The sequence below is a fragment of the Leopardus geoffroyi genome, chromosome C3 (genome assembly GCF_018350155.1).
Source record: "Leopardus geoffroyi isolate Oge1 chromosome C3, O.geoffroyi_Oge1_pat1.0, whole genome shotgun sequence".
NCBI classification, from domain to species: domain Eukaryota; kingdom Metazoa; phylum Chordata; class Mammalia; order Carnivora; family Felidae; genus Leopardus; species Leopardus geoffroyi.
In genome coordinates, this window is record NC_059338.1 from 60,927,178 (window position 1) to 60,942,813 (window position 15,636).

The window sequence follows — 15,636 nt, forward strand, 5'->3', positions numbered from 1 at the left end:
TTTGGTCTTGCCAATTGGTGGTAAGTGCTTTACATGAAATCACATTAAAAGTGACTCATGGTGGCTTTTAATGAGTCACCTCATTAAAAGGTGGCTCAGTGGGTTAAGTGTCTGACTCTTGGTTTCAGCTCAGGTCATGATCTCATGGTTCGTGGGTTTTAGCCCGGCATCGGGCTCTATGCTAAGAGTGCCGAGCCTGCTTGGGATTCTCTCTCTCCCTCTCTCTCTCTCTCTCCCTCTCTCAAAAATAAATAAATAAACATTTTTTAAAAAGTGACTAATTCTGATGAGAAATGGAATTAAGTTGCAAAAGAAGGACAGCAATGAGATTCAACTAATTATCAACAGGTTTCTGATGGAGAACCTTCTCAAGCTAATAAAAAACAAAAGATAGAAATGCAGGAATGGCTGACTAGAAGTCCCTCTTAATTTCTACCATTTTCTCCTCTATGTACAGTGGTTGGTGATTTAGAACAGGCACCAGCCTTTTTGGCTCCTGAAAATTTGTTCAGTAAGTTGAACCTTCAAATATGTTAAATAACTGATTTTTTTTTTAATTTTTTTTTTCAACGTTTATTTATTTTTGGGACAGAGAGAGACAGAGCATGAACGGGGGAGGGTCAGAGAGAGAGAGGGAGACACAGAATCGGAAACAGGCTCCAGGCTCTGAGCCATCATGAGCCATCAGCCCAGAGCCTGACGCGGGGCTCGAACTCACGGACCGTGAGATCGTGACCTGGCTGAAGTCGGACGCTTAACCGACTGCGCCACCCAGGCGCCCCTAAATAACTGATTTAATAGGGGCATTTTTATTTGATAGTTGCCAATAGGCAGTCCTGCAGACTTTTCTGATCCCAGTGGGCTGCTTAATGAAAACCCACATCATTTACAAAAGCAAAAAAAAAAAAAAAAAAAAAAAAAAAAAACCTGAGAGGAGAATTCTGGTTTATTCCCTGCTACTGAAATTAATTTACAGGGAGTAGGGAGGTGGCAGTGGATATTTCTAGAACTATTACCTGAGGTTTGGCGAGCATTGGTTTTAAGCTTATCTATCACAAACACAGTGATGGCTTCACTCCACATTCTTCTATAGTGCACAGACCATGATCCATTTTGAATAAAGCAGATTAACAGGGGGGTTGAACCTCATATACTAATTGGTTTTCTTCGTTAAGACTCAAAGAGAACCACTGGAGGGTTTTTCCCCCGAGTGCTACATTTCCAGACACAGAACAATGTGATTCTCAGCCACTTACATGAGATCTTTATGGAAGTGAAGTGAGGCCACAGTTCTGCAGGCCAGGACTTAAAGAGCAGCCATATATGAACCACATATTTTGCTCACCCCTAAGTGCTCACACTCTAAGTGCACCTTTGGTCCTCTGATATCCTCCTTCCACACAAAACTCCAAAAGAGATCTCATCTACTCAGCTTCTAACCAACAAGTTACCCAGACCAGATCTCGTGTACTTACTGTACTGCTAAATACCTGTGAATTCCAGATATGTATATTCAACAGCTGGACATTTTACCTGGTTGTTCTGCGAGGATGATCTGAAACTCAACATGTTTAAAATTTACCATCCCTTCTCCATCATTTCCATGAAAAGAGAGAGATAGAGAGAAAGAGAGAGAGAGAGAGAGAGGGAATTCCTGTGTTTACCAGTTCATCTGTAAAAGGCATCATTGTGCATTCATTTTCAGGTCATAAATATTGGTGTCTTCGTGGGCAGTGCCTTCTTTCTTACTTGATCTAACCTCTCACTTCCCCTACCCCCACTCTGCCCTCTTGAATCCTGCCACTGAACTAATGAAGTCCATTCTCAGTCCTTAAAGTTTCTCATACATCTGATTTTTTCTTCAATTCCACTGGCCCTAAGGCTCAGGCTGTTATAATCTTTGCTCTAGATTGCAGCCTCAGCTCCCATCCTTGTCTCCCTTGTCTATAAACTGATATTTACTCCCTACATTTTTCCCAGACAAACTGCCATTTAAAATTTTTGAGGGGTGCCTGGGTGGCTCAGTCAGTTAAGCGTCTGACTTCAGCTCAGGTCATGATCTCACAGTTGATGAGTTTGAGCCCCGCATCGGGCTCTGTGCTGACAGCTGAGACCCTGGAGCCTGCTTCGGATTCTGCGCATCCCTCTCTCTCTGCCCCTCCCCAACTAGCGCTCTGTCTCTGTCTCTCAAAAAATAAAATAAAAATGTTAAATTTTTTTTTTGATAATGCCATTTCCCTGCTTAAAATTCATCAATTGCCTCTGACTCTTTACAGGATTAAATTGTTTCCTTAAGATTCTAACTACTGCTTTCAGTTCTAACTTCCTCTCTAGACTCTCCATATGCCTCATCCTGTGTCAAGGTCACTACAACTTATGAAGTTCCCTGAGCTTACTAGGCCCTTTCATATCTTGAGTTTTTGAACAACTGCTCCCCTTTTGTCTGCCTAACTCTGATTCATCCTTTACAGTGAATCTTAGATGTCACCTTCTCCAAGAAATGCCTCTGACCCCAAGAGCATGGGTTAGACTTCACACACTCCTCAGTGCTCTGGGTTTACCCCAACATGAAAATTACCTCACCTTATTTGTCCATCTCCTCACTACAGAGTAGTCTCCTCAAGGACAGAGACCATGTCTTGCTTCTCTGTATCTCCAAGCCTGGCAAAATGTTCACAATACAGGAGGCTCCTATGGCGTATGTAATTTAATAGTAACAAACAGAAATCTATAGAATCTGCTACAACCAGCCCTAGACACCCACCTCAAAACATCATGGAATGAATTTCCAGGTTCTTGTGCATGTGGTTTATATTATAAATAAAGATAATATCATTAGATTCCAGAGAAAATTTTTTTTTTTACTTAAACACAATTTAAAAGCCACAATCATTGACAAAAGGTTTATAAAAATCCAAATAATTTATGTGTTGATAAAGCCACACAATAGTGTAACTACTTTCATGGTTCATATGAATGCAAATATCTCCTCTATAATTACTATTATTAGTTATCCACTTAACAAATATTTAATGAACACCCCTATGTTAGACATTGTTTTTGGTGCAGGGGTTACAAAACTGAGCATATGGAACCTTCTTATAGTTTACCGTATTGTCTGGAGGATAGACATTAATCAAATACTACCACTAATGAGTTTATAACTATGCAATAGAATAAAGTACTCCAAAAGAAAATAGTCTCATTTTATGAGAATAGATAAGAAAGGAAACTGGCCTAGACCCAAGATGGGTAGGTCTAAATTGAAAAAAAGGGGAAAGGGGAAGAAGCATTCCAAAAAAACGAGGAAAAAGCCTAGCAGTGGAAATCTTCCATGGCAAAAGGGAGCATGGTGACGTGTAGGAGATGAAAAGTAGCCCCTGTGGCTAGAACCAAGGGAACAAGAGAGAGTCCTCTGAGAGATGGAGTCTGATGGGTAGGTAGGGGCTGAACTATGTTGCTGTTGGGAATCTTGTTCAAGATTTTATCTTAATTCTAAAATGAGAAAAGGATTTAAATGGATGAGATTTGCAACTTGAAAATACCAGTGCAGAGAAAGATAGGATACGGCACAGAGTGGATGTGGAAACCAGTTAGGAATCAATGTGATAATTCAGACGAGTGGAGATGACAGTATGGACCTATAGCAATATAAGAGCAGACGGCAAAAAGCCAACAGATTTGATGGCTGCTTAGAAGAAAAAGGTGACAAGACTTGTTAATGAAATAGGTAGGAGAAGAAAGGGCTGTAAAAGAGAGGTCAAGGTGACTCCAAGGTGATTCCAGTACTTCTGGCATATATGCCATCTTTCCTGAGTCAGGAAACAGGGAAGGGGCTGTGGAAGAGATGTGAATTTGTGGAAGAGATGTGACACGTTGAGTTTGAGACTTCTTTGGGACATGCATTGCATAAGGAGTTGAATATGTTGAGTTTCTGAGAACAGATCTGCACCAGAGGAATAAATAAAGTTTGTCATTAAAGCTATGGGCATGGAGGCGCTGGTGACGGAGAAAATATCTTTAAGATTTCCATTGATGCTTCATCAGTCTAGCTATCTCATGAATGGTCTCCTCTGTTGTGTTCTCTTCCAGTAATCCTTTTCACACACTGTCCCCCACACTGGGTTCTCTGAATTCTAGAATGTATGTGGAAAGGAACCTTTGGCATCATTACGTGTAACCTCTGTGTTTTAGAAGCAAAGAAAATGCAGCTGTTTTCCCCAGGTCTTGAAGGTCCCCAGAGGTAAAACAGACAAAAGCTCAGGTCTTTTTGTCAATCATTCCAGTTTTTACCTGGAGTGAGGACATGAGGACATGCTGGGAGATAAATGTAAGCGTCCCCAGTACTCAGAATCCTACAGATTCTGATATGTGTTCATTCATCATAATGAAAAAACATAGGCTCTAGCAAAGGACGAAACTTATGGGGGAAACCCACAGCACTGGCAAAACGGAACTGGGATCTTGAGCTGAACTGATCTTGGTTTGAATATTAGTAAGCAAATATTGCTTACTGCAAAACTTGACTAAAAACTTGAACTCTCTAACCCCCTATTTCCTAATTACCTTCAAGTGTTATAAGGAATAAAACTGATATACTAAAAGCTACTAACCAGATAGTAGGCTTTCAAATTACTAACACTTTCCTTGAAAGTAGAAATAAATGTTTTTCATCCATTATATATATGATATACAAAATTAATATAACATATATAAAACATATAATATATAATTATATATATTAAATATATATATCATCATATATATTTTAAAATATATATTAAATTATATATTAAATATATAAAACTACATAATATATAATTAATATAAAGCTAGAAGCTATTGTAATTGTTAATATGATACATAAGCAGTTACTATTTTAATATATAAAACCAAAATAACAAACTCTTATAAAAGAAACCGTTATTATTAAAAAGAAAATCCCAACATATGATTCAAACTCTTAAAACATTAAATATTGAACAAATAATTATTTACCTCATCAGGACTTAAATCCTATTTATTCTTATTAGACTCTTAAACTCTATAAATGTCCATGATTGTGAATGAACAAAAAATCTACATCCAAATAATATTCAATATTATTAAAATGTAATGTATTTTCCAGAAATAAAGCACTCAAAAAAGCCCCATTTCAACACTTTGTTGTTAAGCAACTAAAAAACTATGTAGTCAGTTTTTCTTTTTCTTTTTTTTTTTTTTAAAGTTTATTTATTTTTGAGACAGAGAGAGACAGAGCATGAACGGGGAAGGAGCAGAGAGAGAGGGAGACACAGGATCGGAAGCAGGCTCCAGGCTCTGGGCCATCAGCCCAGAGCCCGACGCAGGGCTCGAACTCACGGACGGTGAGATAGTGACCTGAGCTGAAGTCGGACGCTTAATCGACTGAGCCACCCAGGCGCCCCTGTAGTCAGTTTTTCAATTCATTCAAATATGCATGTAGTCAAAGGTAAATGGTACAGTAGTAAAATACTATCAAAAATGGACCAAATGTTGTGGAAAATGTAAAATTAATCATTTCCTCTTATTCACAAACTTGTGCTCCATCTGGATTTGGATCTATATTCTGCTTCCATTCAGAGTTTAAACACAAAGGATTTGTGGCTGATATCAGTGTCACAGTTTGCTTTACCAAGGATTTTCAGGTGAGAGATGAATAAACATTGTAAGTTACAGGATATGAATTCTAGGGCAATAGTTACATCATAGGAGTAAGTTTTATGAGACTCATTCAGAGAAAATCCCCAGCAAAATCTGCAAATATTATATTTTTAGCTTCATAGTTATTTTTGTCCAATTTGAGGATGCAATTGTATAAAAATGTAATGAGCACTTTTATGATACTTTTATGCAGTATTATTTGAGCTTCATCTTTCATTTTATATAGTGATGGAGAGTTTGAGTTCAAAGGCAAGATGTAGCCCCACTTGAATGGTGAGGATTCTGGACAAAACAATTCCTAAGTACACGGACACTTCTCAGATACTTCTGGATTATTCCTTATCTATCTTTAAAACATGACTTGCAGCAATTTATAACATTAATCCCACTAGTCTTTCTCTCTCTCTCTCTCTCTCTCTCTCTCTCTCACACACACACACACACACACACACACACACACACACACACACACCCCAGATTAAAACAACAGCAGCAAGAAAAGACAGACAAAAGTAAAAACAATTAGAAGAAAAAAGAAGGTGGATACGTCAGTGAAGAGTCAGGTGAGAAAGTACCAATGAGATGTTCAATTTCGCAACGAGCTTTCTAGAAACTAGAGAAAACAAGAAAAGGAAAATAGAAGTTACACATTTCTTTTTGTTTTAAAAAAGGAGAAAGTCGAGTTTATCATCAAAGACAAAATTTTCTTAGTATTATTATAGAGGAAGTGTATGCCATGGACCCTGTCATAAGCAATGTAATGAACATGATGTAAATATCCTCAATTTATATTTTTCAAAAGTTAACAAAGTAGTATGTAAATAATCATTTCTCTACCTAAGCCAAAGGCTTCTATATCATCATACCTAACCTCAGAAAGGACGGGGATAGGCTCGATTGAGGCCAGATTGTAGAAAAGAAAAAAAATAATAATAATCAGAGCCCTTGAAAGCCTGAGAAAAATCTGCACAAGCAAGTTGATGACTGCACTCAGTGCCCTGGATGAAACACAGGTGTGGTCTAGAACTCATTCCAGTGCCCTGCTTAAGGCACACTGCTTAGGCTTTGGTGTTAAAACTGAGGTTCTGATTTAGTGGGTCTGGGGTGGGCCCACACACTCTGTTTCTAATAAGTTTCCAGGTGATACTGACACAACTGGTCCAGCGACCATGTGTTGAGCACCAAGACTTTAGGGAGCATCAACGGGTGACCTGAAACAGCTGGGCTAACAATACTTGAGACGCGTTTCCCTTGTGGAACAGTCCACACAAGACAGACTCCCAACAATCACGCCACCCTCCTCTCACATGTGACATCACTCATTCATCGCAACCGGTTTCTGGTTGTGCTAAGGGTCGTGAAGCCAGTAGATTCCTTGTTTCGTTAGGAGCTCTGCAGTAGAATATGGGGCCCTCCTAGAGAGCAGAGGGAGAGGCAGACAGAGGAAGGAGAGCAAGCAGCAGGTGTCAACCGGGGCCACGAAAGAACACAGGAATTAATCCCAAATCACTGTAAGAAATATCAGGGGAGAAAAATTACCACAAATACCAAAAACTGCTAGTCAAGCAGATGAGGCTTTATACCATCATAATTTGGGGATATGAAGAAGAAGAGGTTGGTAACTACTAGACATAATACTATTATGCCAATTAAATCTATAGAAAAACATCTCATTAAACCTGTGAGGCAGAGAGCTCCTGAAAAGTTCCCAGGAAACACAGAATGATACTTAGAAACTAATTACATTAATATGAAAATGTCACGGATATTCTCCTTATGTAGTAACTACCATTGTTGTTTTATGTTAATGAGCATTCTTCATCTATATGTCCAATCTTACCTTAATTTTTTCTTTCTTTTTTTTTTTTTTTTTTTTTTTTTAGAGAGAGAGAGAGAGTGCAAGCAGGGGAGAGACAGAGGGAGAGAGAGAGAATAGAGCCCAATGCAGGTCTTGATCCCACGACTGTGAGATCATGGCCTGAATCAAAATCAAGAGTCAGACGCTTAACCAACTGAGCCACTCAGGGGCCCCTCCAATCTTACTTTTTAATTAAGCTCTTAATATTGTCAAGCAAGAGTTCCTCCAACAGGATGCTACATCAGAATAGTATGAATTTTTATGGAATCGTATGAGGTACTGCTCCTCAAAGAAGTCAACCAAAAATTTTAGATTTACTATTAGAGTGGGTAACTCAAACTTTAAGCCCAGCTTAATCTGATGGGCTAAACTTTTCTTGTTCAGCCATTTTCATTTATGGATATCGTCATTAAGAATTCCTCAACCGGGGGCGCCTGGGTGGCGCAGTCGGTTAAGCGTCCGACTTCAGCCAGGTCACGATCTCGCGGTCCGTGAGTTTGAGCCCGGGGTCGGGCTCTGGGCTGATGGCTCAGAGCCTGGAGCCTGTTTCCGATTCTGTGTCTCCCTCTCTCTCTGCCCCCCCCCCCCCCGTTCATGCTCTGTCTCTCTCTGTCCCAAAAAAATAAATAAACGTTGAAAAAAAAAAAAGAATTCCTCAACCGCAGTGCCTTTACATAGGCCATGCCCTGTTGACTTGACCACAGTTCCCAGGGCAGATGGGTAGGTAACTTAGAGCATTTATCTGCCTAGAATCTAACTGCATTTTGGGTTGTAACCCTCGTATTAGAGTATTTAAGGAGGCAAATTCTCTCATAGGTCATCAAAATATGAGTAATTTTCGTATTTGCGTTTAGATGTAAAGTTAACTTTAAGTTCCTGACTGCAAGAAGTTAAATATTTCCTAGGGGATATAGGACACATAAAAAAAAAAAAAAAAACAAAAAAAACCCCAAAAAAACCTTATAAGACAAAGTAGAGCATAATAACTGCTATTAGAGAAGCAAAAAGACAAGTTTTTGTTTTTGTTGTTTGTTTTTTTTTTTTTTTTTTTTGAGAGCACAGATAATGAAAGCTCAGGATGGTTTTCTCCAAAGAGCTCCCTGAACTAGCAGTTGAAGAATGGACAAAATTCTGCAGTCAGAAGGACCCAGAAGTGGGGAAGTGAGATGGTGAGAAGGGAAGAGATGGGGTACAGTCCCAGATGTTAGACAATATAGGCTACTGTCAAAGAAGAACAAGGAACTGGAACAAAGTGGGCATGAAAGGAAATAACAAGAAAAAAGGGGCATATTTTGTGAGAGCAAATTTCATTCTATTGCAGCTTTTTAAAAAATATTTACTTTTGAAAGAGAGAGAGAGAGACAGAGCATGGGGGGTGGGGGGGGGGGCAGAGAGAGAGGGAGACACAGAATCGGAAGCAGGCTCCAGGCTCTGAGCTGTCAGCACAGAGCCCTTCCCAGGCTAGATCTCACAAACTGTGAGATCACGACCTGAGCCAAAGTCAGACGCTCAACGACTGAGCCACCCAGGGGCCCCCATTCTATTGCAGCTTTTGTCTGGTCCCTGTTCTCTCTCCCTTTCCATCAGAGAGAATTCAGCCACTAGACACAAACATGTAGGCTTACCTATCTGCAGTCTGGTAATTACTACCCTCTTACCAAGGCCGAAAACCATTGCTCTTCTTTCGACACTTGTTCACGACGAAGCACCACACAACTCTTGTTCAGGAGCCCCATCAACACCCTTCCTCCACATGCTCTGCACCAGCCTCCTCAGCCTACTGACTCACTGTGGAGGCTCTGGCCTGTCTGATTCTGCCTCCTCTCCAAGCTGTGCTTGCCCAGGCCCAGCATGCCCAGGCCCCACAGCTCAGGCACAGCCTCATTCTCGTGGAGCCAGAGCATAGATTTCTAACTTACTCCTATCCATGTCTCTAGGCTTTTTTTCTAGTCCCTTTTAATCAAACCTGTGGGGTCTGCCTAATTCTGTTAACGAGTCCTTTGTCTCACAGCCACCCAAGTGAAAAACAAAACCAACACCACTGGGTCATATCCCCTAAAGCTTATATTCCCAGTTATTCAACAGATCCTCATGTTGAATCCTCATGTTGAATGAAGGCATCCTCTCTATGCCTTCACTTCCTGGATATCAGAATGTTGGCACCCAAACTATTCCTACACAGGCCTTAGACCTACCATAGTGACAGCAGCCCCCACTGAACACCAATTCACCCTGAGCGCCTACGTGCTCTGTGAGAGTCTAAAGTGTGTCTCCATATTCTCCACACGTCACAGTTAGATTCATTGGATGGGCTTCCAAGACCCTCATCCTCTGACCCAAGTCTGCCTGCTCCCTCTCTGCAGCCCCTCCACACATTGCTCCCTCTACACATCCTCACCCTGGTCACCCCCAGTTCTGCACACACAGCTGGGGGGCTTGAGGCTGACAGGACTCCTCACTTTTCAAACTCAGCTCGCCTCTGCTGTCCAGGAAACCCTTCCTGACTCCTCATCGATTTTTTCATGCTCTCAATCCCTATATATAAGCTATACCATATTGTTTCATATAATCTTTAATATCATCTTCTGTCATTTCACATTTGTTCAGTATGTCTTTGCAACTGACCCAGAGTCAATTAAAGTCATGATTTTTACTTGTTTTCTTTTTTGTCTTTTGGATTTCTTTTACTGTCACTCCAAGGATCCAACGTGGTGTTGGCATGAGTATTTTATAAGGAGTTGGGGCATACATGAGTTTGAGAGTTTCCATTCTCAGTGGCTACAATTGTTTTTAAATAGTCATGTCAAAGGTGCTGGAGAAAAGAGTGCTGTGCCGAATACACACTTACCAGAGAAGACACTAGGTATCTTGGAAAGAAAGCTTTTGACAGTACGAATAGGAATTCCATTTTTTTCATCTTGCATGCGTGCTATGACGTCTTCCATCTGTAACAAAATAATTAAAACCCTTTAAAAGTTGAACTTTTTAGAAAAATCAGTTCTTGTAACAAGTACACCAGTTTTCCCCAACTGAGTATAATACCACATTCTTGCCTTTCTACACTTCATCATATTGACATTTTATTTTGGTTAAAAGACGATGGAGAAAACAGGAAGCAAAGTGGCCACTTTAAACTCCATTAAGCCACTAAAAGGAATTCTGTGCTTTGAATAGCACCTCTCTCTCCTGGTTTCACATTCTTTGGTTATAAAGGTCGACATAAAAGAGTGTTTATTTTCGAAGCTGTCAGAAACCACTGTAATAGCAAAATTCTCCCTTCGTTAATGTCTTCTCTATGGAACTCAGTGCAAAAGAAAAGAGAAAACTTACAAGTGTCTGTGTGCATTTCCTCTTCAAGCAAGAGACTTTCTATGATTTGGTTTATTGTGAACTTTAACCCACCTAGAAAAGCAGGACCAATTGCCAGCAACTGAGGCTTCTCTTGCCCAGGCATTTACTCAAGGGTGATTCGTACCCACATGATCAGATGCACGCAGCACTGTAGCTCTCGGCCCATTTCCACCGTATCTATGTTTCAGTCTGATTAGTACACTATCTCCTGCTTTTGAGAAGTTTTCACGGTTTTAAAGAACTATGCTTTACAAAGCCTGATGTGGAATTTAGTTCTGAATAACATTCATGCAAATCATAACCGCTGTGTGTCTCTAAACCTGTGGCACACATACACGCACAAACACACAGAAGTGGTGTCAGGGAGCTCAACATGCAGTCATTCACGGACTCGTTCCACAAACAGCTGGGATCACCGACTCTAAATCAGACTTACCGATGGGCACTGTGGAAATGAAAATGAATGTAATACAGGTGCTGTCCTCAAAAAAAAGTCACAGTCAGTACTGAAAACAGTGGTAAAATCGGAGTAACGTTTGTGGTTTGGTTAATAGTGTACCAATATCACTCTCCTGTTTTTGGTAATTTTACTAGAATTCTATGAGATGTTTATATTAGCGGAAGCTGAGTAAAAGTGCATCTGGGAATTCTCAGAACTATTTTTGCATCTTTTCTGTTTAAAATTATTTAGGGGCGCCTAGGTGGCTCAGTAAGTTGAGTGTCTGACTTTAGCTCAGGTCATGGTCTCACAGTTCGTGGGTTCAAGACCCGCGTCGGGCTCTGTGCTGACAGCTCAGAGCCTGGAGCCTACTTCAGATTCTGTGTCTCCTTCTCTCTCTTCCCCTCCCCCACTCATGCTCTGTCTCTCTCTCAAAAATAAATGAACATTAAAACAATTTATTTTAATTATTTAAACAGAAATGTTTAAAGTTTTAATTTTAAAAGCTTGAAATCATCCAAAATAAAAAGTTAACAAAAATCACAGTCTAAACCCTATATCAGTGAATTGCCAAATTCTCACCAACACAGCTTCAGAATGGTTTTCAAGTAAGAAATTTTATTTGCCTGGATGAGTATTTTTCAGACTTATCAACATGAGAAACTGTTCACCAGAAACTGGAGAAGTGGGAAGAATGGGTTTCTGACTCAGCTCTTATGACCATCCGTGTTGCTTGGAGCTAAGTAAGCAACCTTTCTAAGGCTGCTTTGTCACCTGTAAGTGGTGATAATAATATTTATAATTACTCCTTTACAGTGTTCATAGGGTGGGGTTGGGGCTGGGCCGGGGTAATTATTTTAAGGTTAAATGATACAATATACGTAAAGCACCATACACAGATAATAAAGCTTGGACTTCAAATATCCACACGTACCCCCAATGCTGAGGGATGTTTATTCTCCACTCCCCATGTTTTGGTTTGTTTTTTGTTTTTCTGCAGAGGGAGCACCACTGCCTCAGTCCTCTACACCTTTCTGCCCCTCACACCTGCCACTCCAGGCCTGGGCTGACTGATCAGGCGGAAGAACTGGGAAATGAGCAATTGGTTGTGGGCCCATCCTCCTTCGATTGGGAAGCCCACATCTAACTCTGCTGTGTGAGAGACCTGCCCGAGTGAGCGAGTACGACTGATGAGACTGGGTTTCAGGATTAAAGTTTATGTGTGCACGAACATTCTTCAATAATAGCTGTACCTGCAACGCAGCTGATGCTGTGACTTCTTTTTGCCTTACGCTTTAGTTGTGGTTCTCAACTGGTTCGGAATTCGGAAAATGAAGGTGTTATAATCGGCCCTCCAAAGGCCCTAACAACAGCTAAATCATTTCACGTAACGAACACATTTCATCTAACTATAGAAAACTGAAAATAGTTATACTTTTATGACTTTTTGTTTTGTTACTGTTTGCCCTTTGTTCACCTGACAGTGTCCAGGAATGGAAAATAAGCTGTTCTGCGATGTATAGTGGCAGCCTGTAAACCCTTGGATTATCAGTTTAATGGTTTAAAGTAGGTCAGATTAGACAGATGTGGAAACTTCTGACACCCATTAGTACCTCCAACACCCCAGGATGTGGCAACAATCAGCTCTGGTGGGGGATGAATTAAGGTTCATTGCTATGAGTAGAGGTGTTTTCTCTGCAAAGTCGCACCGCCTCTCAGTTCACTGGATCCCAAAGGAATGAGATTAGGAAACTGGGAATTGAAAGTGAGCTCTGTGGTTTTATTTTGAAAGTTTCAATTTTTTTCTGAGCCATAATTTCCACAATAGAAAAAAAAATTAAACTCCACGTAAAAAGAGGATGCATGTTCTAGACTGAAAATGTGATCATCAAAAGGTATTCAGTTGTTTTTATCTTTATTCAGATATTATTTACCCATGAAGCTTATTTACCATGACCTAGAAGGAACAAAGAACAAATCAAACAACAAAACAAAAACAAAAACAAAAACAATCTGGTTTCTAAAAGGTAACATCAGTCCCAGAAGCCACATGTAAAAAACATATCCATCTTACTTAGTAAAGTTTCCTTAAGCATTCACTTGGAGTCTATTTATTTTTATATTAAGCATGGTTTTAACACACTTGATTATCTGCTTTCCCACTATTTGCAGTAGCAACTTCGGTGAAAAACAGAATGTTAAAAGCAGAGAAACTAATAGAGAAAGCTAGGCAGCAAGAGGGACAAGAGAATATATAAAGTAACTCCAATAAATACTAAACCTCTGTGGGACGATTTAAATTTAAGGTCAAAAGACTCAGATAGCTCTCAGATAGCTCCAACATTCCAAAAGAAGATATATACACATACACACATCTATTGATCAATCAGTCTATCATCTGTCATCTTCATCAGTGTGCCATTGAGCTGTGAAGGGTTAGACTGTGTTCACTCTCAAGCCCTAGGGTGAGGAAAATTTCAGCATGGGATGACAGAACACTGAGCATGCCTGGTCACTGGGCATGCCTGGTCACTGAGGCTCTCTCTGAGTCTTATTTTCTTCACCCTTCAAACCAGAAGTTAGAGGCATGTGATCTGTAAGATTTCTTCCAGCTACAAAATCACTGAAGTCTGGAAATAATCATCACTTTTCAGAACTGGGTAAGTTTCCTCACTTAAGTTAAAGAGCCAGTTTCTGGGGTGCCTGGGTGGCTCAGGCTCAGTCAGTTAAGCATCTGACTCTTGGTTTCGGCTCAGGTTGAGATCTCAATGGTTAGTGAGTTTGAGCCCCACCATTAGTGCAGAGCTTGCTTGGGATATTCTCTTTCCCCTTCTCTCTGCCCCGCCCCTCCCCTGCTTACTCTCTCTCACCCTCTCTCAAAATAAACTTAAAAAAAAAAAAAAAAAAAAAAAAAAAGCCTGTTCCCTGTCAGAGACAAATAGATGAACCCATTAAATTGATCAGGAACTTTTACAAATTGCTTCCAACTGTCAGCACATTTTAATTTCAATGCATATAGCAAAGGGATTAAGAGCATGAACTGAGGCCAAATTTGTTTGAATCCTGGCTGTGCTACCCGCAAATTGTATGAACAAGTTAACTTCCTTTACAACTCTGAGACTCAGTTTTCTCATCTGTAAAATGGAGACAATACTAATAGTATACATCTTATCAGGGGTGAGGATTGATGAATCAATGCTAATTAAATGTGTACCCATAATAATGCTATCCTCCTCCTCCTCCTCCTCCTCCTCATCATCATCATCATCATCCTCATCAACATAAGTTTCTTCTCTCATCATTATACTAGGAAGCCACAGGCCTGCTCTCTTTCTTTGACAATCGGGCTGGCAAAGACAGCTGTGGTCAAATGCCAAATATTTATTAGAGGCAACCAACTACCAATCACGAAGTAGACAGAGGTACCTATGGACAAGCTCTCTCTTGGATTTCTAATAGAAGACTGGGTTCGTGTTGCCCCTCAAAAGACAGATTTGATTAGAAGAAATGTCAGGAAGAATATTTTTGCATATAAGCAAGGACTATGTAAACTATGAAAAATAATATTTAGAAGAAAGGGGGGGAATGAATTACATTCTTTTTTGACAAAGTGAAAATGGCCCTGCTCTCATATTTTCTTGATGAATTTGCCTCTTGAAATTTAGAGGGTCAAAAGACTGAATTACAGGGCACCCGGGTTTCTCAGTTGGTTGAGCGTCTGACCCTTCATTTTGGCTCAGGTCATCATCCCAGGGTCATGAGATTGAGCCCCGTGCCAGGCTCAGCGCCTAGCAGGGACCATGCCTGGGATACTCTCTCTCTCTCTCTCCCTCTGCCCCTCTCCCTTGATTGTGCTCTCTCTCTTTCTCTCTAAAGTAAAAAATAGAAAAAAAAAATTGAATTGAGATTGAGTACTCTTTGCAAAAGTAATCTCTTTTTCGACCCGAACTAATTCTCTATTTGTTAAAGAGTAAAAATTATTTCTTGCAAAGTAGTTTTGAGAATATCCATGGTTCAATTGGTTCAAAAAAGTTTTAGACCTCTATTACAGAGTGCCTCACATTTTAATTACTATCTTACATCTCTCTGTTCTCCCTCAGATGTGAACTTCCAAAAAAAGAAATCTCACCTTACTCATTTTTGTATTGTTAATATGTAAAGTTTATGGCCCACAAGGTGGGGCAGGGGGAAGCACTGAATTTTTGTTTATAGCACGTTTGATTTTTCTGAGACCTAGAGCAAAAGTGCAAGTTAAATCCTTTTAAGATTTCACTTTGAGATTTTGAAAATGTTTTATTTATTTTTT

The 15,636-nt window shown here is 40.0% G+C and overlaps 1 protein-coding gene across 9 annotated transcripts in view; it reads right to left on the bottom strand.

The window, feature by feature from the left end:
- RGS7 (regulator of G protein signaling 7) overlaps positions 1 to 15,636 on the bottom strand; it is a 525,490-nt gene that overhangs the window by 263,810 nt on the left and 246,044 nt on the right. For all 9 annotated transcript variants that reach the window (XM_045453091.1, XM_045453093.1, XM_045453096.1 and 6 more), the window contains exon 3: positions 10,389 to 10,485. In XM_045453091.1, the coding sequence (XP_045309047.1) occupies positions 10,389 to 10,485 (97 nt within the window). The remainder of the gene's footprint in view (positions 1 to 10,388; positions 10,486 to 15,636) is intronic.